Source organism: Erythrolamprus reginae, chromosome 1 (genome assembly GCF_031021105.1).
Source record: "Erythrolamprus reginae isolate rEryReg1 chromosome 1, rEryReg1.hap1, whole genome shotgun sequence".
Taxonomy (NCBI): Eukaryota; Metazoa; Chordata; class Lepidosauria; order Squamata; family Dipsadidae; genus Erythrolamprus; species Erythrolamprus reginae.
Genome location: NC_091950.1, coordinates 32,670,393 through 32,696,959, shown reverse-complemented (window position 1 = coordinate 32,696,959; position 26,567 = coordinate 32,670,393). Strand labels below are relative to the sequence as shown.

General features: G+C 39.0%; 1 protein-coding gene across 1 annotated transcript in view; it reads left to right on the top strand.

Moving 5' to 3' along the window:
• Positions 1-26,567, top strand: part of MDGA2 (MAM domain containing glycosylphosphatidylinositol anchor 2) — a 574,798-nt gene that overhangs the window by 286,390 nt on the left and 261,841 nt on the right. Inside the window, exon 7 of the mRNA XM_070738239.1 lies at positions 23,489-23,818. Coding sequence (XP_070594340.1) covers positions 23,489-23,818 — 330 coding nt within the window. The remainder of the gene's footprint in view (positions 1-23,488; positions 23,819-26,567) is intronic.

Below are 26,567 nucleotides of genomic sequence, written 5' to 3'. Positions count from 1 at the left end.
AAAAATCCCTGAAAATTCAGTGGGTGCATGCTGGTGTTTCTGGAACATACCGCTAGGAACCCACCACTGCTGGTAGATGGGAAAAAAAAGCCCAAACAGGCAAATGGGAAGTGCATTTTTTGAACTTCCGGTTTGTCCATTGGGGGATTTATTTTTTTTTTGCCTCTGGGGCTTCAGGGAAGCTGCCCTGAAATGTCTGGAAGACAAAACAGCCTTTCCCAAGGCCGAAAATCAGCTGGGCAAATTCTCACGTGTCCTCTGATGGCCATAAATTTGTCATCATGGCCATAGGGTGTCCATTCAGGATTTCCATATTGCCAACTTGGAATGTTCTCAAACATTTGTCCTCCAGAATTATATTGACTGTAAAGATTGAAAGCAGTAAGTGTTTTGAAGTGTTTTATTTTAAGCAGAAACTTAAAAATACAAATGAAAATAACTTAGTCCCGTTTCCCATGCTAAAAAACTTAAAAAACTGTATCAAGAAATTAAAGCATGTATAATCAGAGAAGACTGTTTTCCAATAGGATAATGTGATCTCAGTAAGTGTGATGGAATATAGTAGTAAACTGGATTCCTATGAGGGAGGGAATGGATTCCAGAGGAGTAAGAGACAACTGAGTCCAGATATTTTGTGTGAGATAAAGAGTGTGAACACAGCTCTTCCTTAATAGTTCAAACAGTATATGGTAGATTAGGGTAGTAGAGTGTTTAGTCTGGCAAGATTCTGTTTATCAGTGTGTCGAAAATAAAATACTCAGCTTGAAAGTATGAAGGATCTTTGCTGACTACAGCAACAGTTTATTTAGTGAATCTTAAAAAATTAAAAATGATCCCAAGGGCAATGCATTTCATTCTGTTTTAGCCTCATCATTCCTCCAATCAGAGAGAATATTTTCAGTAAGTCTCGTAAAACATGATAATCAGAAACCATGGGAAGATATTCAAAATGGCACACCATAAGTTTCTAAATGTGAGCTAAGAGATAATTATCAAGGATTTACTGGTTGTCCTTGACTTACAACTATTCATTTAACCTTGCTGTTCCCGAAATGAAATTTGAGACCTGTAGATTATTTGTCATGCTGATCTGAAACTTATGATTAATTGACTGTTCCTAATTTGAGGGGTACTGACTATGAGTGTGGGGTTTTTTTCTTTCCTTTTTGCTACATGATGATTGTTACATTTTGTTACACCTGAAACAGTACAAATGTACAGTGTTCCCTCGATTTTCACGGGTTCGAACTTCATGAAAAGTCTATACCACGGTTTTTCAAAAATATTAATTAAAAAATACTTTCATCTGCCTTTAATAAATATTTTTTTTGAATAAACTTTAATAAATAAACATGGTGAGTAATAATCTAAATAGTTGCTAAGGGAATGGGAAATTGCAATTTAGGGGTTTAAAGTGTTAAGGGAAGGCTTGTGGTACCATTCATAGCCAAAAATAGTGTATTTACTTCCGCATCTCTACTTTGCGGAAATTCGATTTTCGCGGGCGGTCTGAGAACGCATCCCCCACGAAAATCGAGGGAACACTGTATAGCAAATGCAAACTGAACAGCAAGGTTAAGGACCGTTTGAAGTTGTGATGGTGCTGAAAGAAGTGACTTCAATCAATCATTAGAACTTATGACCATTCCAACATCCCCGACTGACATGAACAAAATTTGAGTGGAAGTCAGTTGGTATGCATTAGCATGTATGTCAGTTGCAAGTCACAAGTGTCATGTGATCACTACCTGCAACCTTCCCGTGGAGTTCCAAAAAACAAAGTCAATGGGAAGCCAGATTCCCTTAATCAAGATTTGCTTAAGAATCATGTGATTCACTTAACAACCATGAAACAAAACTTTGTAAAATCAAGTGTGAGTCAATGACCACATCACTTAATGACATGTTCTGGCCCCAATTATGCTTGTAAGTCAAGGGCTACCTACGAGTGAATAGGAGGGAAAGATCTGTTACATAGCAGCATGCAAGAAACATGATGTAAAATTCATCTGAGCTTGTCCTTTGGACAACATACTGATTTTTATTTTAAAAAAATATATACAGTATCCAAGCTGTCTCCTGAATCCCTTTTTCTGTCTGTCCATTTGTCCTTTTGTCGGAAGGAGCTCTTCTTACCCACACTTCTACCTTTCTATTTGCCTTTTCAGTAAACACTACTGGAGTGGCTGAAGTGGTTTCTGAGATTTAACACAGAAGCACAGTTTTTGCAGCTTACAATGTGTCACAGCAAGACTACAAGAGGCTTTGTGTGATGGGCACAGGCATGAAGAGTGGTTAATGCAGAGAATAAATGCTACATGCAGACCTCAGTGGTATCTTAGCAAATGGCACCATCTGTCTTATATTTTACAGGCTCAGAAGCAAAGCAAGGTTGCTATGGTTCATACTGAAAGGGAGGCCACAGGAGCTCTAGAACTTTAGAAGTTGGGGGGGGGGAGAGAAGGCAATGGCAAAACTGCTTCCGTATTATTGCCAGGAAAAATAGCATAAATGCTTAGAGCAGAATTCAAGCTTAATTGATAAGACTATAATAATACCCTTGCCGTATTAGGTCAAGGACAATCCTAATGAGATATTGGGTTCTTCAGCCAACTTGATGCATCATGAGTGATGAGAAATAAACATTATTATATCCACCTATAGAGGAAATATTGAATTTTAAGACAAATACTTCTTTGTGGGCCTATCCCCCATCAATTACTCATGAAAGTGCATTTTCTATTAAACAATGTCGTATGGCGGGACCCTCTGGAACCAGCTCCCCCCAGAGATCAGAATTGCCCCCACCCTCCTCGCCTTTTCTAAGCTCCTCAAAACCCACCTCTGTTGTCAGGCATGGGGGAACTGAACTACACTTTCCCCCCTAGGCCTATACAATTTATGCATGGTATGTTTGTGTGTATGTTTGGTTTTAATAAAGGTTTTTTAATTATTTTAAACATTAGATGTGTTACATGCTGTTTATTACTGTTGTTAGCCGCCCCGGGTCTACGGAGAGGGGCGGCATACAAATCTAATAATTAAACAATTAAACAATTAAACAATTAAACAATTAAACAATTAAACAATTAAACAAACAAACAAACAAACAAACAAACAAACAAACTTATGATATAAAGCTTTTAGTGGTCTGGACAGGTTCTAGATTGATTGTTTCTATACTGTGTTTCTTCGTTTGCTCATTCATTCATTCATTCATTCATTCATTCAATTTCTAGGCCACCCTTCTCAGGACACTCAGGGCAATATACAACATAAAGAAAAATACCTAAAGATAAAACAGTAGAAATCAAAGATTTAAACTAAACGAATTTAAAACTAAAATTCATTAAATATACTAAAATCTAATTTAACAAACCTAAAAAACCCATGCCATTAAAACCATTCAATTACATCCAACCCTGTCTCTGTCATAATGTGGGCTGGAACAGAGTGTCTATATTCAACAGCCCCAAGCCTGCTGACAAAGATGTGTCTTTAACATCTTCCAAAAAGCCAGGAGAGTGGAAGCAGTGTGAATCTCTGGGGGGAGCTGATTCCAAAGAGCTGGAACCGCCACAGAGAAGGCTCTTCCCCTAGGCCCACCAGCCGACATTGCTTGGCTGACGGGACCTGGAGAAAGCCAACTCTGTGAGCCCGGACCTGCTGTTGTCATATAATATTTAATATATATGGGTACATGCATACTTTTGAATCTATCTATCTATCTATCTATCATCCATCCATCCATCCATCCATCCATCCATCCATCCATCTATCTATCTATCTATCTATCTTGTCATTTTTATGTTTATGTTTATTGTAGAAGTGGAGGTCCTTTGAGATCTGTATGCCAAGTAGTGTACATTGAAAGTGACAATAAAGTATTCTATTCTATTCTTCTTTTTTAATGAAACAGTCATATAGAAGCACACACACATAAAAGAAAAATACACATTTACATCCCGATTTTTGTCAGAAACACATACGGAGTTGTATATGTTTTTGCATCAAGTTGAAAACATTTTAGTCTATGTTCACTGTAAATACCGTACATTTTTATGTAAGAGAAAATAAAGAAGAAACACTTTAGAGAAGAACTTGAAAGAGAATAGAAAAAAGTGAGAAAATCTAGTTTCCAATTTTGAAAAAAGAGATGAACATATTAATTATTAATCTTTTAAACCTTGCATTCTATTTCACTTATTTGATTGTTCCTTTGTTTAAACCAATTTTAAAATCTATCCCAAATTCTATAGTAATCCGTTTCTTCTTTTCCATCTAGTTTTTTGGTTAGTATATCCATTTCAGCACATTCCAAAAAACCTTTAATAATCATTTCTTCTTTTGGAATGTCCTCGCTTTTCCATATTCTATATTCTATTCCATATTCCATACTCCATGTTCCCTGTTCCATTCTATTCTATTCTATTCTACTCTACTCTACTCTACTCTATTCAATAGTATTAATTGGGGTCAGGCATGTACACATCAGAAGCTTCTTGGATGAGAAGTGACACATCTTCAAGGAAAAACAAAGGAAGTCCAGTTGTGTTTTGAAACTGTTTTGGAAAATGGAAGCTTGTGCATGTTCTGTCTGGGTCACTCCGGAAGCTATGACCAACCCAAAAAGATAAGCCAGACACACCGGTTGAATCCAAACACAGTTTTATAATGGTAAAGAGAAAAGAAGCCAACAGAAAATGTCCTTACAGATCAGGAAAACAGTGGAACTCCAAATAGATACACGAAGGCAGTTGTTCATACAGAAACACAGGATCCTTAATGCCAAACGAGGCTGTTGCTAACAGACACAAACCTCCCACGGGTCTTCAAGACTGCTGGGCCACGAGCCAGGAACAAAAACCTTGAGAGAAAAGGCAGATAACACCAACTTCACTTTGATAACACTCCACGCTGCCGGAATGATTCTCATGCCTTATAAACCCTTCCCTGCTAATGAGGACCACACCCAACCCCCTGGTGTTCCTCATTCAACGCTGATAATATCTACGCAGCTGATTTCTCCTTTGAGCTATGCGTCTCTGCCGCATACTAATGATAGCTTGTGCATCATCATCCAGAGACTCCAGGGAATCACAGCTACTTGCTTGAGATAGCCCTTCCCCAGGGCTCCCAGGCCTTGCATCACCTTCACTTTCGTGACTGCTGTCTGCACTGTCTGACTGCAAAGAACTCTCCTCTTCGCTCTCAGCCTCCCCCGGGCATAGAGCCAGCAGAGACGCAGCTGGTCTTTGATCTGACTCAGGCTGAACCACAACAGTACAGCAGTCTTCTTCTGCATGATATTGCCAGAGGAAAGGAAGGTGCCTCAGATGCCAAGCCTCAAACAGTAATAATAATAATAATAATAATAATAATAATAATAATAATAATAATAATAATAATTATTTATTAGATTTGTATGCTGTCCCTCTCCGAAGACTCACAAAGTAGCTTTAATCAACCAATGGAGTAAAAGGTTTACTGGCCTTTGTCCTTGGTCATTGGTTTGCTAACTATCATGTCCAAATGTATTAACATAGTTATTACCATTGGCATCTGAAGAGTAGGTCTGATGAGAAACAAATGAGTACTTATTTAAAGAAATTAATGTCTTTTCCCCAATTCAATCACATTTTGCCGAAGAATCAAAGGAAATAGAATTTGTGAAAGAAACAGAGTCTGTTTCCAGAGATAAGCTTCCAGTGTTTTAATGGGTTTACTATGCAATGAGTCTTCCTTAAAGCTGGAATGAAATATTTCAGGCTAATTTGCAATTTACATTATTAATGATCAAAATCCCTTCTTCCATTCAAGTGTTTCATAACGATCATTTCATACTCTCCACTGAAGGGTGGGGAATCCACTAAGACATGTATCATTCCCAGTTTGTCCCACAAAATTTAGCTGAGAGGTCTCTTCCCTCACCATTTCAGTACATTATTGTTTCAGTTTATGTGTTCTGTACAGCATTCAACTTCATAGAAAATGTCTAAAATTAGTTCCAAGGTTGGTATAATATGCATTTATTGCAGCTTTGGCTTAATTAAGCTTTGGCTTAATTTCTATTATATGCATCTACATCTCTTTCACAGTTTTGAACATTTGACTTAATCCACCAGAATGTTATTTAGGTGTGGCAAATGAAAAATCCTTTATCAAAGTTGGAAAAAATCCAAAGTATAGGGACAGAAATGATGAATTCTCTGGGTCCCGTCAACTAAACAATGTCGTTTGGCAGGCCCCAGGGGAAGAGCCTTCTCTGTGGCGGCCCCGGCCCTCTGTAACCAACTCCCCCCAGAGATTAGAATTGCCCCCACCCTCCCTGTCTTTCGTAAACTACTCAAGACTCATTTATACCGCCAGGCATGGTGGAGTTGAGATATTCCTTCCCCCTAGGCCATTACAAGTTATGCATGGTATGTCTGTGTGCATGTTTGGTTTTATAACAAGGGTTTTTAGTTGTTTTATTATTGGATTGTCACATGCTGTTTTTATCATTGTTGTTAGCCGCCCCGAGTCTACAGAGAGGGGCGGCATACAAATCCAATAAATTATTATTATTATTATTATTATTATTATTATTATTATTATTATTATTATAAAACTGGGGTTGATGAGAAGAATCTGGGAGTCTACCAGTTGACCATGAGGAAACAGTGTGACACAGGAGCTAATATAATGTTGAGTGTCAAAAGAGAAGAATTGTAGCCAGATCATGAAATATGTTAATTCCATTGTAGTCTGTTTGATGAAACTATATTTAAACTACTGTTTCCTAAACATTCCATTTAAAATGTAGATGGAAAAGCTAAAACAAGTTAAGAAGGCTATTGTGGATGATAATAAGCGGAACTGGGAGAAAAATATAAAAGTAACAACAGAGTCAGTCGTTGATGGATCTCTCTTATCAGTTTCAACTTTCAACTGGGTGTGAAGCTCAGATTGGGGTTAATTGCCAAGGTTCCAGGTAACATCCAAATTTAAATCAGAATCCAAGTCAATACATTCCTCAAAGTTCCAATTTTATTTCTAGTGCCATCCTGGCACCTCCACTGGGGAATCTGAATATGAGCTTCCCACCCAAGTTGAAAGTTCACATGTCTTGCCCCCCACCCCAAACTTGTCACATTGCCCACTCAGATTGTGCCAGCGTGGCAACTCCTTCCACTTCTGCCCAGGTGGTGGAAAGATGCTGGCCTTGAACTTCTCGAAAGAAGGCTTTGTGGCTGCATCTGCTCCCTTGTGAAATCACCCCTCCCAAGTTCCCATAAACATGAGGCCTTCTACAGATAGTGTGGCAAGCCATTGATTTATCACCGACGTCTGCACCGGCTTGACACAAAGATTTTTATCATGCCAAAAACAACCCCATCCAAGGGAAGTTAACAATAGCGGTCTACAACTATCTAAATTATTTCATTGAAGAAGACAGGAAATATATCAGAGTTATTTCGGGAATTCTGAAATACAGTTGCTGAAAATATTAGTTTCCTAAAACTCTTCTGATTTGCTGTTACTATTCAGTCTGCATTACAAGTACTCCTCAACTTATGACTGTTCTGATCCAGCTAAGCTGCTCCAAAAACTCTCTTTTTAAGGCTAGGATTGTCAAATAACAAGTCTTTATTTCTCTATTTCCACGCTGGAAAATCGTCAAGGTTACATTATGTTATGCTAAGCACATTCCGATCTCACAGGCTGGTTTTTTCAAAGCTATAAATTCTCTCTAATGAGCAGATGACAGGCTTCTGGCATCTCCTTATCTCTGGGTCAGGTTAAAGCTAATTTCATACAGTTTTATCACGAAATATCACATGCTTACTATGCCGGAGCGATGACAGACGTCCATCTTTTTATGCAGTTTGCAGGAAAGCACCCTTCTCTTCTGGCATATTCAGGATGTGACGTCTCACTTAATTTACACATTCAAAATTAGCAGATTCAAAACTTTTTTTCAAACATCTCCCCCTTTCTTTTTTTAAATCTCCTAAATCTTGCATCTAACCATGGACTATAATAATAATTAATAATAATAATAATTTATAAGATTTGTATGCCGCCCCTCTCCAAAGACTCGGGGCGGTTCACAACAATGATAAAAACAATATTATAGTGGCACAAATCTAATATTAAAAGAAATAACTAAAACCCTATCATATTAAAACCAGACAACACATACATACCAAACATAAATTATAAGGAGCCTGGAGGAAAGATGTCTCAAATCCCCCATGCCTGGCGGTATAGGTGGGTCTTGAGTAGTTTACGAAAGACAAGGAGGGTGGGAGCAGTTCTAATCTCCGGGGGGAGTTGATTCCAGAGGGCCGGGGCTGCCACAGAGAAGGCCCTTCCCCTGGGGCCCGCCAGATGACATTGTTTAGTCGACAGGACCCGGAGAAGGCCAACTCTGTGGGACCTTATCGGTTGCTGGGATTTGTGCGGTAGCAGGCGGTTCCGGAGATACTCTGGTCCAATGCCATGTAGGGCTTTAAAGGTCATAACTAACACTTTGAATTGTGACCGGAAATTGATCGGCAGCCAATGCAGGCCACAGAGTGTTGTAGACACGTGGGCCAATCTGGGAAGCCCCACAATGACTCTCGCCGCCGTGTTCTGCACGATCTGAAGTTTCCGAACACTTTTCAAGGGTTGCCCCATGTAGAGAGCATTGCAGTAATCGAACCTCGAGGTGATGAGGGCATGAGTGACTGTGAGCAATGACTCCCTGTCCAAATAGGGCCGCAAGTGGTGCACCAGGAGAACCTAGGCAAACGCCCTCCTCGCCACACCAAAAGATGATGTTCCAATGTCAGCTGTGGATCGAGGAGGACGCCCAAGTTGTGGACCCTCTCTGAGGGGGTCAATAATTCCCTCCCCCCAGGGTGATGGACAGGCAGATGGGATTGTCCTTGGGAGGCAAGACCCACAGCCACTCCGTCTTGTCTGGGTTGAGTTTGAGTTTGTTGACACCCATCCAGGCCCCAACAGCCTCCAGACACCGGCACATCACTTCCACTGCTTCGTTGATTGGACATGGGGTGGAGCCTATCCACTATCCCCTATTCTCTGAAGAACGGGGGATTTTGCCATGCTAATATCTAACTGATTTTCAGGTACACTCTCATCTGCCCTACTCTCTCCCACTTCTCTTAAATCTGGGTACATTAAATCTACTATCTCTTCCTCCTCCTCTGAATCTGACATTTCCAGAGACTGACAGGGAACCCTCACAACAATGACTAGCTATTTACAGACCCTTCACAGTTACAACACCTGTAGGAGATGACCAACACTGAGTCCAAGGGAGGGGTCATCAGTCATGAGTTCCATTGCAGCCATAAAAGATTAAAGTCCAATCCATTTTTTGTCAGTTTTAAGCAAAAATCTCTGATCTTTTTTGTGAAAATTGGTTTCTATTACGCGATTCAGACTTACAACTGGGATTTGCTTAACAACACCATAAAAACAGTTATAAAATGAAGTCTGGCTTGACAAGACCATCGCGACCAAAATTCCACTCACGATTATGGGCAAAAGTCAAGGACTAGCAGTGTATGGCAGTTGGTTGTTACTTTGTGAGGAAAAAGTAATTATTCTATATTGCTCATCCCCTGATAGGTCTAACCTTTTCCAATATTTTATTACTAAAGAATGTGTCATAGATGTTTCTTGTGGTGAAAATCCAGGGAACAGAATCTAGAAAGAAGTTATTTCTGTGATCTCTCTCTAAACCCTGCAGCAATTCTGCAAAATAAATTGCAGCTAATCAGCTTAATCCTAGATAAAAAAAAGAAAGGGCTACAATACTACACTTAAAAAAAAAGATTGAGTTATCTCACTGCCCCCCTTAGTCCTCCTTTTTCTTTTTTCCAGTTATCTATTTATTTCCAAATAATCATTTATAAAAATTAGAGGTACCAACCTGTGTAAATCCTTCAACAGTATTTGCATTTAAATTGAAAATGGGAATGCATCTGGTTTTATAAAGTGCCAAGTAATTATTTGATATTTAAAAGTTTGGAGATATCCTGGTAGGATAATGGCTCACCACTTAATTGTTCTGACAGTTTTTTGAAAGTTATGAATTGATTAAAGTTGAAGAGTGAACAAGGCTTCACAAAGAGCAGAGTAGGAAAACGCCTGCTATATACAAGGAAAGGTGATTTGAAGGCATTAGCGAATAAATGAATTGTGATGCCCTGCTTTAAGCATATACCCTTTGTAGGGTTCCATGTTTAAATGTGCATTGTTTTAGCACCTAATAAAGATTTGCAGTCTAAGTACTGAATCTGGACAATCCAGAGGGATGTGTTCCGCATATAAAAGTCACCATATTTCAATTTCTGATATCTTCAAAGAAAAGAGTTCAGCTGAGAATGTTTCCATAATATATATTGGATAATATGTGGGGAGGGACAGAATTAAGAGAGGAATTAGTGTAGAATCCCTGCAACTAGACTAAGTCCAACCTCCACCACCTCCACTGTGATTTTCATTGATCCTTATCTTACTCCAAACAGGTGAAAACTCTTAGTTGGGAAGATTCATGTGCACAGAGTGTTTAGCAATAAATCAGTTTAATTGGACCTTAGTTTGGACTGGTTATTTGCACCTGACAGATGGGTGCTAAAAGTCAGGAAAGCTAGTACCAAATAGCATAGTTTTAAGAACAGAAATGGAGTTCAGCTGGATCAGGCCAAAAATCTACCATCTAGAATTTGTGTCACAACACAACTAGCCATATGCCTCCTACAAGTCCATAATAGGGAATGTAACCTTCTTCCAAAGTTGCTCCTTAGAATAAGGTATTCCATGAACTGTACAAATCATTTTGAATTGGATTTGCAATATCAGTTCGATCTGAAATCTCATATTGTTTCAATTTGAAACATTATTTTTATTTGGAACATCAAAATGTTATTTGGAATATCAAATCTTCAAATGTGCACAATTCCATTGTTCAGAAAACAAATTGTTTCCCTGTATGTACAAACGTAACCAATCTGTCAGTTCAAATTGAGTTGATTCAACTAATTAATTTGATTTGGAGATTTGATTGATTTGCCTGCCAGTAAAATTTCCAGATTGAATCTTCTGACAGTTCTATTGTTAAGGACATGTCCTTTGACTCCGAAGAAAATATGAACCCATCAGAATCAATTGTGTTGTTGAATAGCTGTTCCTAAAAACGCTGAAGGAAAAACTTCAATTTTGCCAAGACACAGAACTATTGTAAGGCAACTGGGCTTCAGAAAGTTAAAGTAAAAGCAACTTTTACTTTTTACTTTACCCGCTATATAGAATGCTGGTGAGACCACATTTGGAATACTGTGTTCAGTTCTGGAGACCTCACCTACAAAAAGATATTGACAAAATTGAACGGGTCCAAAGACGGGCTACAAGAATGGTGGAATGTCTTAAGCATAAAACGTATCAGGAAAGACTTCATGAACTCAATCTGTATAGTCTGGAGGACAGAAGGAAAAGGGGGGACATGATCGAAACATTTCAATATGTTAAAGGTTAAATAAGGTCCAGGAGGGAAGTGTTTTTAATAGGAAGTGAACCCAAGAACAAGGGGGACACAATCTGAAGTTAGTTGGGGGAAAGATCAAAAGCAACATGAGAAAATATTATTTTACTGAAAGAGTAGTAGATCCTTGGAACAAACTTCCAGCAGACTTGGTAGATAAATCCACAGTAACTGAATTTAAACATGCCTGGGATAAACATATATCCATCCTAAGATAAAATACAGAAAATACTATAAGGGCAGACTAGATGGACCATGAGGTCTTTTTCTGCCGTCAGACTTCTATGTTTCTATGTTTTTAAAAGTAAACTAAACCCTTGTATGACCTTCCAGGTTCTGGATTTTGAAGTTTATACATCAATAGGATATGTTGTCTGACTGAACAAAGATCCCCTCCCTAAGTGAATAGGTCGAAGAAGAAAATCTGTACTGGACTGCTCAAGTTTAATCTTTTTTTCATAAAATGAGAAAATTAGGAGAATCCTGTTGTAAGAAAGTATACATTTTTTATCTAGTTGTAGAAGCACAAAGTGGCCTTAACTTTGATCCATCACGTTACAGTTGCAGATTCAAGTCAACTTTTGCAATCTGGTAACTTCCAGATGTGTTGACTGCACATTCTTAGAATTTTAATCTAAACATCTGGAGGGCCCAAGGATGGGGGGGGGGAACATGCTTCAGTCAGCAATCTTCAGTTTAATGATAGTGTAATCTCCATTATCATAAGTCCTCTATCCCATCTGTTACAATGTTCCCATCTCCAAGAATTGTGGTGGCACAGTGGTAAGAATACAGTATTGCAGGCTAATTATGCTGACTGAGTTCATTCCTCAATGACTCAAAGTAGGCTCAGCCTCACATCCTTCTTAGGTTATTAAAATGAGGACCCAGATTCTGTAAACCTCCCAGAAAGTGCTGTAAAGCACTATGAAATCATATTGTTGTTGTTGTTGTTGAGTTGGAATGGACCTTGGAGGTCTTCTAGTCCAACCCCTGCTTAGGCAGGAAACCTTACACTACTTCAGACAGATGGTATAATCCAACAGCAGCTGATTAGGTCCCACAGAGTTGGCCTTCTCTGGGTCCCGTTGACAAAACAATGTCCTTTGGTGGGCCCCAGGGAAGAGCCTTCTCTGTGGAGGCCCCGGCCCTCTGGAATCAACTCCCCCCGGAAATTAGAACGGCCCCCCACCCTCGTTGTCTTTTGCAAATTACTTAAGACCCACCTATATCGCCAGGCATGGGGGAACTGAGACACCTCCCCCAGGCTTTTATATTTTATGTTTGGTATGCATGTGTTGGATGGTTTTAATTGTTGGGGTTTTATATATACTTTTTTTTTTAATATTAGATTTGTATTACTATTATATTGTTTTTGTTATTGTTGTGAGCCGCCCCGAGTCTTCGGAGAGGGGCGGCATACAAATCTAATAAATTATTATTATTATTATTATTATTATTATTATTATTATTTGCTTAAAAACTTTCAGTGTTGGGGCATTCACAACTTCTGGAGGCAAGCTGTTCCACTGATCAACCATTCTGACTGTCAGGAAATTTCTCCTTAGTTCTAAGTTAGTTTTCTTCTTATTTAGTTTCCACCCATTGCTTCTTGTCTTACCCTCAGGTGCTTTGGAGAATAGGTTGACTCCTTCTTTGTGGCAACCCCTGAGATACTGGAAGACTGCTATCATTTTTAATAGGAAATAGGGTTTTTAATAGGAAAGTGAACACAAGAACAAGGGGGCACAATCTGAGGTTAGTTGGGGGAAAGATCAGCATGAGGAAATATTATTTTACTGAAAGAGTAGTAGATGCTTGGAACAAACTTCCAGCAGACATGGTTGGTAAATCCACAGTAACTGAATTTAAACATGCCTGGGATAAACATATACCCATCCTAAGATAAAATACAGGAAATAGCATAAGGGCAGACTAGATGGACCACGAGGTCTTTTTCTGCCATCAATCTTCTATGTTTCTACAGTATGTTTCTATCATGTTCCCCCTGGTCCTTCTTTTCATTAAACTAGCCATGCCCAGCTCCTGCAACTGTTCTTCATATGTTTTAGTTTCCAGTGCCATAATTATCTTTGTTGCTCTTCTCTGCACTTTTTCTAGAGTCTCAATATCTTTTTTGCATCGTGGCGACCAAAACTGAATTGTGAACTGAGCTGTGTTGTCTAGATCAGTGTTTTTCAACCAGTGTGCTGTGGCACACTAGTGTGCCGTGAGACATGGTCAGGTGTGCCGCGAAGCTCAGAGAGAAAGAAAGCAAGAGAGAGAGAAAGCTAGAGAGAAAGAAAGCAAGAGAGAGAGAAAGAGAGAAAGAAAGCAAGAGAGAGAGAGAACAAGAGAGAGAGAAAGAAAGTAAGAGAGAGAGAAAGAGAACACGAGAAAGAAAGAGAGCAAGAGAGAGCAAGAGAGAGAGAGAATGAGAGGGAGAGAAGGAGAGAGAGAGAGAAAGACATAGAGGTAGGGAGGGAGGGAGAGAGAAAGAGAGCAAAAAAGAGAGGAAGGAAGAGAAAGAAAAAGGGATGGAGAGAGAGAGAAAGAGGAGGAAGGAAGGGAGAGAAAGAGGGAGGGAGGGAGAAATAGAGCGAAGGGGAGGAAGAGAGAGAGAGAATTTTTTTTGTCCAAATATCCCCCACCCCCGCTCAATGTGCCCCAGGGTTTCGTAAATGTAAAAAATGTGCCGTGGCTCAAAAAAGGTTGAAAATCACTGGTCTAGATGTCTAAGTCTAGGTGTTGTTGCTAATGCTAATGTTGTCTCCACTTTTGCACTCCAAAATTGTGACTTCCTTAAATCTAGCTCGACTTTTTTTTTTTTTATGAAAGAAAAAGGTCAGGAATAAAAACCTTCATGTTTCAAAATTGTTCCTGTATGTTACTCCACTGGCATTGAACTCATCTATGATGTTTGTCTTTTATGAGCGCTGTTTGGGATTGTGTTTAGAATTGGTGTTCCGCTCAGAAATGACTGTAATTTCTGAAGGTCTGAACTGACGCATGCTGCTATGCCTTTGCAATACCTGTGGCGCCTGTACATTATGGAAATAGATTATTAAATAGAAACCAGAGGTCTCCAGAGTTCTCTCTGCTTTGTGATAGCTACCCTGAAATCCCCGATGCTTGACTAAAGAAAGGCATGAATAATTTCTTGTCACTCCTCCTTAGTTGTAGGGGAATATTCAACTTTCCCTGCTATTCAGTCACTTTGCTGGGTTGTGCTTTACACTAGGAAGTGCTAAGCTAATGCCACATGAGAATGGCTTTGTTTCCATGGTGCTAATAGGCCCTGCTTTTACTAGGATCCTTTGAACTAATGGAAATGGGAATAACAATGAGAATCGCTATGCTAGCCGGTGAGCTGTCATTTACTGTGGGCTGCTATTATTTACTCTTTAAAATAAAACATGGATCAGCCTTTGTATTTGATTGCTTCCTTTATGCAATGTGGATGTCCAAATGTTACATTTAATCAGAGAGTTCTGATAGTTTAATGATGGGGGGGGGGGGGTTTCCATTAAGTCCAATCAGAAATCAGGCAAGTGGTATAATACACTGCAGAAAAGATTTTAATAAGATCTTAATTTTAAACCATGCAGTGCAGGAAAAGTGGTGAATCCACATTTTAAATGGACGTGTGTGTTTCTTGTGTTGCTATATATGTACCTGTTGTGGTTAGCTCTGGCCCAGCTCCTGCCCCAAGGACTGTGGATGTGGGGGAGACATCCATATGCTGCAGGCCTGTTTTGCCCCCAGTGGAATCTGCTGATAAAGGCTCCTTTGACCAAGAATACATGATTGACAGGGAGGAGGAGAGTGTGGCAGACAGCTCAGAAGGAGATCCTCCTTGGATTCGGAACAAGAGTTAATGATACAGCCCCGCATGCGGAGAGCGATGCATTGGCAGCAACAACTGAGAGATTATTATCAAAGAAAATGAGGCCACCTGTGGTTGGGTGGGGCTGTGATAATTAGTGAGGCTGCTATAAATAGCAGCCTGTGGGTTTGGCCATTGTGGAGGATCATCTGATCTTTGTGTTTAGTGCCTGCCTTGCTGACTTCCATCTTTGTGTACTGATTTTTCCCCGCTTTGAAACTAAACCAGAGCAAAGTGTGTTTCACTTTTTGAAAGAAGAACGACTGTGAATTGCCTCACAGCTGCAAGCTAAGTATCTCAGAACTGATAAGGGACTTGTACAAATTACCAGTTTGTTTGGAGACGAGTGCTCTTTGCTATACCAAAAGAGGGCTTAATTTATTTGGATTTTCGGTATAAAGAACATTGTTTTGAATTTTCAAACATGTGTGTGTCTGAAATTTGTATCTGTGAATTTTCGGGAGGATTCTACCAGAGACCTCGACAAAACATTTACCTGAAGCTTATATTTAGCTGAAGCTTGCTGGTACTCAGCCTTTAAATTTGCATACATCCAGTTGAAAGCCTCAGGCTCCGAAAAGAGTATATCAATAGATAAGCATGTAGAAATGACCCTAATGTATCTGTGACTAAGCTTTTGTAAGTCTAGCATGCTGCTTGCAGCATCAACAAGCCAAATGCTTAGAAGCCAGGCATAAAACTAATAGCTATCGCTGTCTATCATTCCTGACATCTGGTATTCCCAGATCTACTGTCTCTGAACACGGAAATTTCTCTTAAGTTCTTATTCAGAGCCTCAATAAGCCTTAGTGTGAAAATGCCCATCTCTATTCACTCATTGAATGTATAAGTTTGCATTTGCGCCCACTAGCTCTGCCTGTCTACAAAACCATTATACACTACACGCACCCCAGATGTTATCCACAATTCATCAGAAAGGGACTCTGTATATGCATGGAGGGACATCTGTCAGTTCCTTCCTGTAAATAAATTTCCATTCATATGAATGGAACCCTTTCAGATTATAATTGGTTATATGGTGAATAAGATGTTCTTCAAGAAAATTCCATTCTCAGTGAATATTACCTGGTTGTCTTTTCTTGTTGCACACTGTAGGGTTTTACTGACCCATACAAGTATAATGAACTACAAGCCTTCAGCTCTAATAAAGATGCCAGGTTCTGACATGTTCTGGAGAACCAGTCCAGGTGCCTCCTGAAAAGGCACCTTTGGGTCAACCATGACCTGGATGATTGACAATCTCTACAGGAGTGGTTTTCAACCTTCCTAATGACATGACCCTTTAATTCAGTTCCTCGAGTTGTGGACCTCCAACCATAAAATAATAAAATTATTAGGAAACTCAATGGTGGGTCCTAACTTACTTCAATGCTGCTTCACCCTCTCCTGCCCTGCATAGCTGTGATTTGTCGACATGTGTGCTATTTGTGTATTCACACACAAAAAAAGAAAGCCAAAAATAAGATGGTAGCGCATGCACAGGTTTTTTTCAATTAATTTTTAAATTGATTTTAAAATATAGAATATAAAACACACACACAACATACAACAAGTGCTCTGTGATTGGTGCCCACCACCAGACAACATTCACACTCCACCTAAATTGGGGGTGTATCTTATATACAGTGTTCCCTCGATTTTCGCGCGTTCGAACTTTGCGAATAACCTATACCACGGTTTTTTAAAAAATATTAATTAAAAAATACTTCGCATTTTTTTTCTATACCACGGTTTTTCCCACCCGATGATGTCATACGTCATCGCCAAACTAATAAATTTTGCAAATAAATAACAAAAAAATAATTATTGTTAATAAATAATTATGTTTATAAATATCAGGATCACTAAGTGTCTTATTCAATGGTGAGTACCAGTAATAATGGTGAGTAAATGGTTGTTAAGGGAATGGGAAATGGTAATTTAGGGGTTTAAGGTGTTAAGGGATGGCTTGTGATACTGTCCATAGCCAAAAATGGTGTATTTGCTTCCGCATCTCTACTTCGTGGAAATTCGACTTTCGCGGGCGGTCTCGGAACGCATCCCCCGCGGAAATCGAGGGAACACTGTATACCATTTTAACTCAAGAACAAAATATCTAGTTACATATTATAAAGTGATTCCAATTTATTCCTTGTAGCTTGGTCTCGGATTCTACTAACCATATATTGTCTTACCTTATCTTCGGAGAGGGGCAGCATACAAATCTAATAAATTATTATTATTATTATTATTATTATTATTATTATTATTATTATTATCATCCCATCAGTTGTTGCAAATCAGTTTCATTAACCAAATTCATGTGCACAGTGGCAGAAAGTTTACTTCTGCGCATGCTCAGAAGTTCCGATGGTACAGATATTATTTTTTGCAGTTGTCTATTTGCATGTGGGTGAACCCACCTGGAGATGGATAAAGAAGTGATATCTCAGTTCCTAAGGCCACTGGAAATATGTGTTTTCAAATGGTCTTAGATGACCCCTGTGAAAGGGTCGTTCGACCCCAAAGAGGTCGCAACCCACAGATTGAAGTCACTGCTCTACAGACATCAAGTAGGATAAGAATGGATAGGAATTATATTCTCAGGACAGGAGATTTTTACATACAACCAAGAGAGCAAAGAAATAGAACAAGGTTCTCACACTCAAGGAGCAGGCTCAAATTATGCCATACATTGTGCAAAGGCATAACTCTGTGGAGAAGCGTCTATTGCTGGGAAAATTAGAAAGTAAGAGAAGAAGAGGATGACCAGTGTCAAGATGGCATTGGCAGTTATAGTGGTAATGAGTGTTCGATTGGAAGACCTGAAAGACCATGTTAGCAGCAGAGGCAATCAATCTATGTGGTGACTGAGAATTCACAATTGCTTAATGACACATTAATCATCTCATAATTATATTGTTTCCATCCATTAGTACAGATTCTTTTTTAATGCATGGACTGACAAGGTTTTAAAGAGGTTGGAGCATAGAAAGTCAAGCCTTCCAAAGATGCTATCTATCACCTCTCAGCATAAGATTGTCTTTTAAAACTATATCATTAAGTAACCAAACTCCAATATTATTTTCAAAGATTTTTTTTCCTGCAAAGAACCCAGTGGAAGAGAGCATTCTTGGAAATAAAAATCATTTTGCTTTGAAACATGGTTGCTTTGATTTGAGAGAGAAAGAGAGAGAGAGAGAAGCCAGGTGGGACTGGCAGCATGCTGGACATCAAGGGAGATGTTTACTCCAACAGCCAGATGTCAAGTAGAAAGAGGGCTTTTCCCTGTAGACAAGGTAAATGGCAAAAGCAGAATTGCTTCACTGCAATCCAAGCTCTGCCCTCTTATGTGCAGGTCATGACATCACAAGCTGATGAATGGTGTGATGGCCTAGAGGTGGAGCTCTTGCTTCATAATCAGGAGGCTGTGAGTTCAATCCTTGGTAGAGGCAGATATTCATTTTTCTGGGCACGTTGAGAATATTTGTTTGTTTGTTTGTTTGTTTGTTTGTCTAAGTTTTCAACAAGGCTGCTTGTTCTGCTGCATAGCTAGATCTATTGTATCTCTCAATTAGTGGGGGGGGGGGGACACACTTAAAACTTGCTTTTGAAAATGCAGGCTGGAACTCAGAAGCAGGAACAGTGAAACCTGAATAGATTCAGCCCTTGGAATTGTGGATTATTTCTTTCCATGTGTCTGGGAAGTTGCAGTCCATAAATACCTGATATCTGCTAAAAGTTGGGGAACTTGTTTACTTGGTTTTTGATATATGATTAACATTTGATGGGTCTCCTCTAGTGTGGGACAGTAATTGGAGACCATATTTGCACTTCTGACTTTTCAATCAATCATTATCTAAATATTTGCTTGCTATATTGCTCAAGCTCTTGACAGATTACAGATGTTACCCATGTTACCAACACACTGAGCAAAAAAATGTGAGATTTCTGTCTCCTTATTAAGAGATGGAGGATTGTACCTCTGGGTGAGAACTGTGATGCCTCTCAAAGGATTTGTCCCAGTGTTCACTGCTGAGCTGTCAGGAAACGTGTAAAATATCCATGATTATCTTCAGAATGAAGTTCTTACCCAAAATGAAGAGCTGATCCCTAGCCTTAACTGTTTGTAGTGACAATATTGGCTGGGAACATTTCAGCTTACTGCACAAGGCAGACAAACATTTAGCCACATCCTATTTTTATCTAGGTCTTCTCCTCCAAGGAAATAGCAGGAGGGAAACATTCAAACCAATACAAAGTCTTAAAAGTCTGACAGTGCATGGCAACAGTGGTAAATTTTGCATTCCAGTGTTTGTCATCTGGAGATTGCATTTTCCAGGGTCTTCCTCCTCATGGGTATTTTCCATTGTGGGACAAGATGGGAGTGACACGTACAATTCAAAATTATGTAAAGGCTGCTGCTGGCACAAAGATTATGTGCAAGTAACATCTATAAAGCCCAGTGTGTCTGCCTAGCGTTATTAGTTCATACTGATTATTTACAAACATATAAGCACATATGCAACATTGTATTTTTTTTAAAAAATAAGCAATTTCTTTCAGAGAGTGGGGGGGGGAGAGAGAGAGAGACTTAGAAGCTTCAGTTGACCCAGAATTCAATGACATAGACAGTATGGAGTTATGATACCTCTGCTTCATGAGCTGCACTGGTTAACATAATGCTTTTGAGTGTTATTCAAGGTACTGGTTATGACCTGCATAGCTGTTAGCCCCACTAAGTAGAGCAGAGCAGGAGATGCATTCATAAAAGAGACTTGCACAGTGGTTAGAATCAGAGGTGGGCTGCTGCCCCCATGGGGGGGGGGCAGTGGGGTAGAAAAAATTGAGCTCTTTTTGAAAGACTCAAGTATACATTTTTTTAAAAAAAAGTTTTGTAAAGTGTTTGACATGGTTTGATTCCTTAGAGGAAAGTTTTGAATACATTGATTTTAGCTTGCATAAAGAAGCCTAAGGAACATGGAAAACATGATCATAAACTATTCATTTGAAAGATTAGATCAAAGTGTGGGGCATATTTGAGAGCTTGTTCCAGTGACGTGGCTGTGGCAGGGCTGAAATAAACCAGTAATTCTAGATGAATTGGCTAATATTGTCTATGGAGAGGGGCGGCATACAAATTAAATAGATAGATAGATAGATAGATAGATAGATAGATAGATAGATAGATAGATAGATAGATAGATAGATAGAGAAAGAAAGAAAGAAAGAAAGAAAGTCCTTGATTAGAAAGCTTTATGAATCATTGTAAATGGAGAAAAATGTGAACTAAGCCACTCCCACCCAGTCACATGGTAGGTAAGACACTCCACTGAGTCACATAACATTTAATTCACCGCCCTGTCACATGATCCTCAAGCCACTTCCACCTCGTCAGATAGCCAGCACTCCTACCTTGTCACATGACCGTCAAGCCACACCCACAAAATAAGTGATGCCCATAGCATGGCAATAACTGGTTAGAATGCAGTACTGTCAGCTACTTCTGCTGATTGCCGGCTGCTATTCAGTTGGCAATTTGAGTCCCATTAGCTCAAGGTTGATTCAACCTTCCATCCTCTGGAGGTTTGTAAAATGAGGACCCAGATCATTGGGGGCAATATGCTGACAATATAAACCACTTAGAGAGGGCTGTAAAGCTATTGCTATTGCTATTTATTGAGATTGGCTATGACAGGGGTCAGCAATATGTGGCTCTTTCATCTCTCTGCTGTGGCTCCCTTTTGCCAGTCAGCTCCACAATTGATAGGACTTGTAGCTAGGACAGGTGGAGGAAAAAGGATGCTGCACAAGGAGACTCTTTAATGGAGGAAACCAGGCTTCCAGTTAGCAGGGGGAAAAGGATGTTGCACTAGGGGACTTTATGGTGGTGGGAACCAGACTTCTGGTTGGCAGGGGGAAAGGGACATTGCACTATGGTGGGGAAAACTGGACGTCCAGTCAACAGAGGAAAAAGGATGTTGTGTTAGGAAACTATGATGGGGAAATCTGACTTCTGGTCAGCTCCAGAACTGAAAGGGGGATTTAAGGTTAGAACCTTTGTGGCTCTTTGAGTGTTTTAGGTTGCCAACCCCTGGGCTACTTACAACATTGCAAGTCTATGCTATGCACTTCCTTATGCTGTTGTGTATTAGGAAGGTGTCTGTCTGAGCGTCTTATGAATATTTGATGCTTTAGATATGCTTCATCCACTTTTGCCTAGGTAATGGCCCCTGCATATTTTCATCAATGTTATCTTCCTTACACTCTAAGAAAAACACTTCAATTTTGGAGGGGTTATTTATCTGAGGGACTGGTGGTGTCCGTCCAGCTTGGACAAGATGACAAGATTTTCACACTTTGGGTACCTTCAATTACACAATGTTGTCTTTCCAGATTCAAGAAGCATACTTTCTACTTTGTGATGACTACCTTCTGAAATGAGATGCCCTCTAGTAGCCATGTGATTCCCTACTCCATGGCCCCAATGGCATTCCAGAAAACCTTAAAGTCTCTTGTTCTCTTAAGCCTTGGAGTAGGGAAGTTATGAGACCTATCAAATTGTTTGTGTGTGTGTGTCTGTGTATGTGTGCAGGTGTGTGTACAGTAATTACTCCGGGAATACCAGTTTTTCTTCATTCTTTTCTTATAATTATTAAACAAATTTATATATCCTCCTAACTCACACATAGGTGAAAAATTAATTAATTATAAACTTGGAAACTTCAGATCGTGCAGAATGAAGCTGCGAGAGCAATCATGGGCTTCCCTAAATATGCCCATGTCACACCAACACTCCGCAGTCTGCATTGGTTGCTGATCAGTTTCCGGTCACAATTCAAAGTGTTGGTTATGACCTATAAAGCCCTTGAAGCACCAGGCCAGTTTATCTCAGGGACTGCCTTCTGCCGCACGAATCCCAGCGACCAGTTAGGTCCCACAGAATGGGCCTTCTCCGGGTCCCGTCAACTAAACAATGTCGGTTGGCGAGGCCCAGGGGAAGAGCCTTCTCTGTGGCGGCCCCGACCCTCTGGAACCAACTCCCCCCAGAGATTAGAATAGCCCCCACCCTCCTTGCATTTCGTAAGCTCCTCAAAACCCACCTCTGCCATCAGGCATGGGGGAATTAAGATAATCTTTCCCCCTAGGCTTCTACAATTTATGCATGGTATGTTTGTATGTATGATTGGTTTTATAACAAGGATTTTTAACTGTTGTAATATTGGATTTTTACATTCTGTTTTTTGTCACTGTTGTTAGCCGCCCCGAGTCTACGGAGAGGGGCGGCATACAAATCCAATAAATAAATAAATAAATAAATATATTTCTATGCTGCCCAGCTCCCTAGGGACAAACAAAAACCAAAATGAATCAGTATAAAAACATTTCAATTTATAATAATTTAATTTACAATAAAAACATTGTATTGAATTTGCTGTTCTGCTTGGTTTTATTATTGTACCCATTCAAAGATAGTTCAGATTTGGACAGTGCCTAAATTGAAAAAGTAAATTGAGTTAAATTAAATTAAATTCTCCTTCTGTTGTTTAACCTAGAAAGACTGTGTCATGTTTCCCTCTGTGGGAAATATATCAGGTGCAAATCCAAAATAAGATCTTAGTGTTTTTTATCCCTGTCCACAGCTGTTAAATTCAACTGTGCCTGCTTTGCTATTTTCAGAAAGAAAATGTAAATTATTACATTTCAGATGGATTTTAGAATTGACTGACAGTTAATGTTACTTGTATGGAGGGGGTCCTCTCTCTCTGAGAAGCACAGCAGATTTGTTACAGCTTTATTTGGAATGTTTTCTACTGCATTTCTTTTGAAATGGTTCTATTGTGATATCCGTATTTTAGATTTATTCTTGTAATCTATCTGTAGTTGGATGTAAAGTCTAATGTGTTTTGCAGGCATAGACCTCAAAGCATGATTCATTTGCAGAAGTAATTTTTTTATATTCAAAGCCAGTTATCTCACCAAACTGGTCATGACCTCTCATCTCTGTGTAAATAGGTCAGTGTTGCACTAAACTCATTCATATTCTGCTTACCCCATTTTAGCCTTGAAGAAAGGACGGTTCTGGATCACACCTGACCCATATCATAAAGATGACAACATTCAGATAGGAAGAGAGGTCAAGATCTCTTGTCAAGTGGAAGCGATTCCCTCTGAAGAGCTTATGTTCAGTTGGTTTAAAAATGGTCGACCACTGCGCAGTTCTGAACGGATGGTTATTACTCAAACAGATCCTGATGTCTCTCCAGGAACCACCAATTTGGACATCATTGATTTGAAATTCACGGATTTTGGGACGTACACATGTGTAGCAGCCCTGAAAGGTGGTGGCATCTCAGATATCAGCATCGACGTCAACATTTCCAGCAGCACAGGTGAGGGCGTTTCTGTAACTTCCTATGTGAATTGTAAGAATTCAGGGCCAATTCTTTTAGGAACACAGCAACATGGAGAGAAGTAACTTAGAACTAAGGAGAAATTTTTAAAACAATTAATCAGTGGAACAGCTTGCCTCCAGAAGTTGTGAGTGCTCCAACACTGGAAATTTTTAAGAAGATGTTGGATAATAATTTGTCTGAAGTAGTGTAGGGTTTCCCTTCCAACTCTGTTGTTGTTGTTGTTGTTTTTTTCTTCACAAAAACAGTAATACACAGCAAACAAGATTTATATGCTGGATTTTGTATCACAATATCACAAGTCAAACAGATTATTGTTGTTGTTGTTATTGTTGTTGTTGTTATTGTTATTATTATTATTATTATATTTATATTTATTTCACAAAAACAGTAATACACAGCAAATGAGATTTATATGCTGGATTTTGTATCACAATATCACATGTCAAACACATTATTCGACAATTATTATTGTTTTTGTTGTTATTATTATTTTTGTTATGGTGATGATGATGATGATGATGATGATGATGATGATGATGATGATGATGATAGAAACATAGAAACATAGAAACATAGAAGTCTGACGGCAGAAAAAGACCTCATGGTCCATCTAGTCTGCCCTTATACTATTTTCTGTATTTTATCTTAGGATGGATATATGTTTATCCCAGGCATGTTTAAATTCAGTTACTGTGGATTTATCTACCACGTCTGCTGGAAGTTTGTTCCAAGGATCTACTACTCTTTCAGTAAAATAATATTTTCTCATGTTGCTTTTGATCTGATGATGATGATGATGTCAGGTCATTTTCCCCTTCAGAACCTAATGGTATGAGCAAACTGCAGCCATCAGCCTAATTTCAATACCTTTTCTTCTGCAAACTAGTTTTATGGAAAATGCAATCCACCTTCTTCAGTGGGAGTGAAAGAAAGAGAAATAAGAGTGTGTCAGAAATAAAGGATATCAGGAATATAAAGTTTAGAAAAAAGAAAATAGGTTGCCCTTCTCTTGTTTATGTGTCATTAGTCATTGGCAATCTTGCAAGTAATTTCCCAAAACATAAAGACCTTGTTACACTCCCTGGTTAATCATGCAGCTGTTTTCACAATGATTTTTTCCTCGGTCTCCTTAAAAATACAGGCAACTAACTGATGGAGATTTTGCATTCAAAGCACATGTGCTGCCACTGTGCTGTGACCCTTCAAAATACTTCCACATTGATGTAGGAATGAATATGAGAAACATTTGAGGATCTGTAAATAGATTTGCTCATAGGAGTGGGGGATTTCATTTCAGTTCTAGCAAAACATATGCCAAATGGCAGAACGTGTGTATCTCTGTATGTGTGTGTCAAGCAAAGACTATTAAATGACTGGCATATGATGGATGAATAATAGTGGCTTGCATTTGTCTTGCAAGACTGAAGCAGAAAGGACCATTCTATCTGTGGAGTTTTTCTCTTCCAACAGAACCAATGCAACAAATGCATTACCTTTTCTTGAAATAGATGCATTTGGAAGATCAATTGGATGTATCAGAAGAATCCATCAGATGGCTGTACCTGAAAGCTTTTCATAGCTTCTTCAGCCAGTGATAGATTATGCCAGTCACTGGACTTGATGTTTCACCATGGGTAAAGAAAAGTCAAAAGAGAGAAAGAGGAAAACCAATGCTTGTAGGATGCTAATACTCTCAAAATAGTTTTAGGATCATCTTGGTCATAAAACAAGTGTAGATATGTCACTATGTATGTAAAACCATTACTAACATACCAAAGTCCTTGATAGCCATCATTTAGCTTTGTATTTATATACATTGGATTTTTTGTTAAATAAATTCAAAATAACTAACACAACAATTATATATGAATTAGATACACAAATGGAGACCTCACCTACAAAAAGATATTGACAAAATTGAACGGGTCCAAAGACGAGCTACAAGAATGGTGGAAGGTCTTAAGCATAAAACGTATCAGGAAAGACTTAATGAACTCAATCTGTATAGTCTGGAGGACAGAAGGGAAAGGGAGGACATGGTCGAAACATTTAAATATGTTAAAGGGTTAAATAAGGTTCAGGAGGGAAGTGTTTTTAATAGGAAAGTGAACACAAGAACAAGGGGACACAATCTGAAGTTAGTTGGGGGAAAGATCAAAAGCAATGTGAGGAAATATTATTTCACTGAAAGAGTAGTAGATCCTTGGAACAAACTTCCAGCAGACGTGGTTGGTAAATCCACAGTAACTGAATTTAAACATGCCTGGGATAAACATATATCCATCCTAAGATAAAACACAGGAAATAGTATAAGGGCAGACTAGATGGACCATGAGGTCTTTTTCTGCCGTCAGTTTTCTATGTTTCTATGTTTCTATGTATTAATTCTGTTAAAAGCAGTCCTGCAGTCTAATTAGTCCCAATAATAAAGCCTTAATTTCACACCTTAAAATGATGAGCAAAATCTAACTTAGAAAATCTAACATAGAACTTCAAACTATGTCCAAAACATGATCTGGGGAAAATGATTTATGCATGTAACGTATTAACTTTAGGTGAGCACACAAATAGATCCTGGAAATAAGAGACATTGAAACATACTAACTGTTAACTGAGGACATACATAGACACTGGAAGTTAGAGACTTGACAAGATATTGTACCCTGGAAACTGAAAAAAGTGGAAGAAAATGATCTTTTTTCTGGTAGGTAGATGGTGTTGTGAG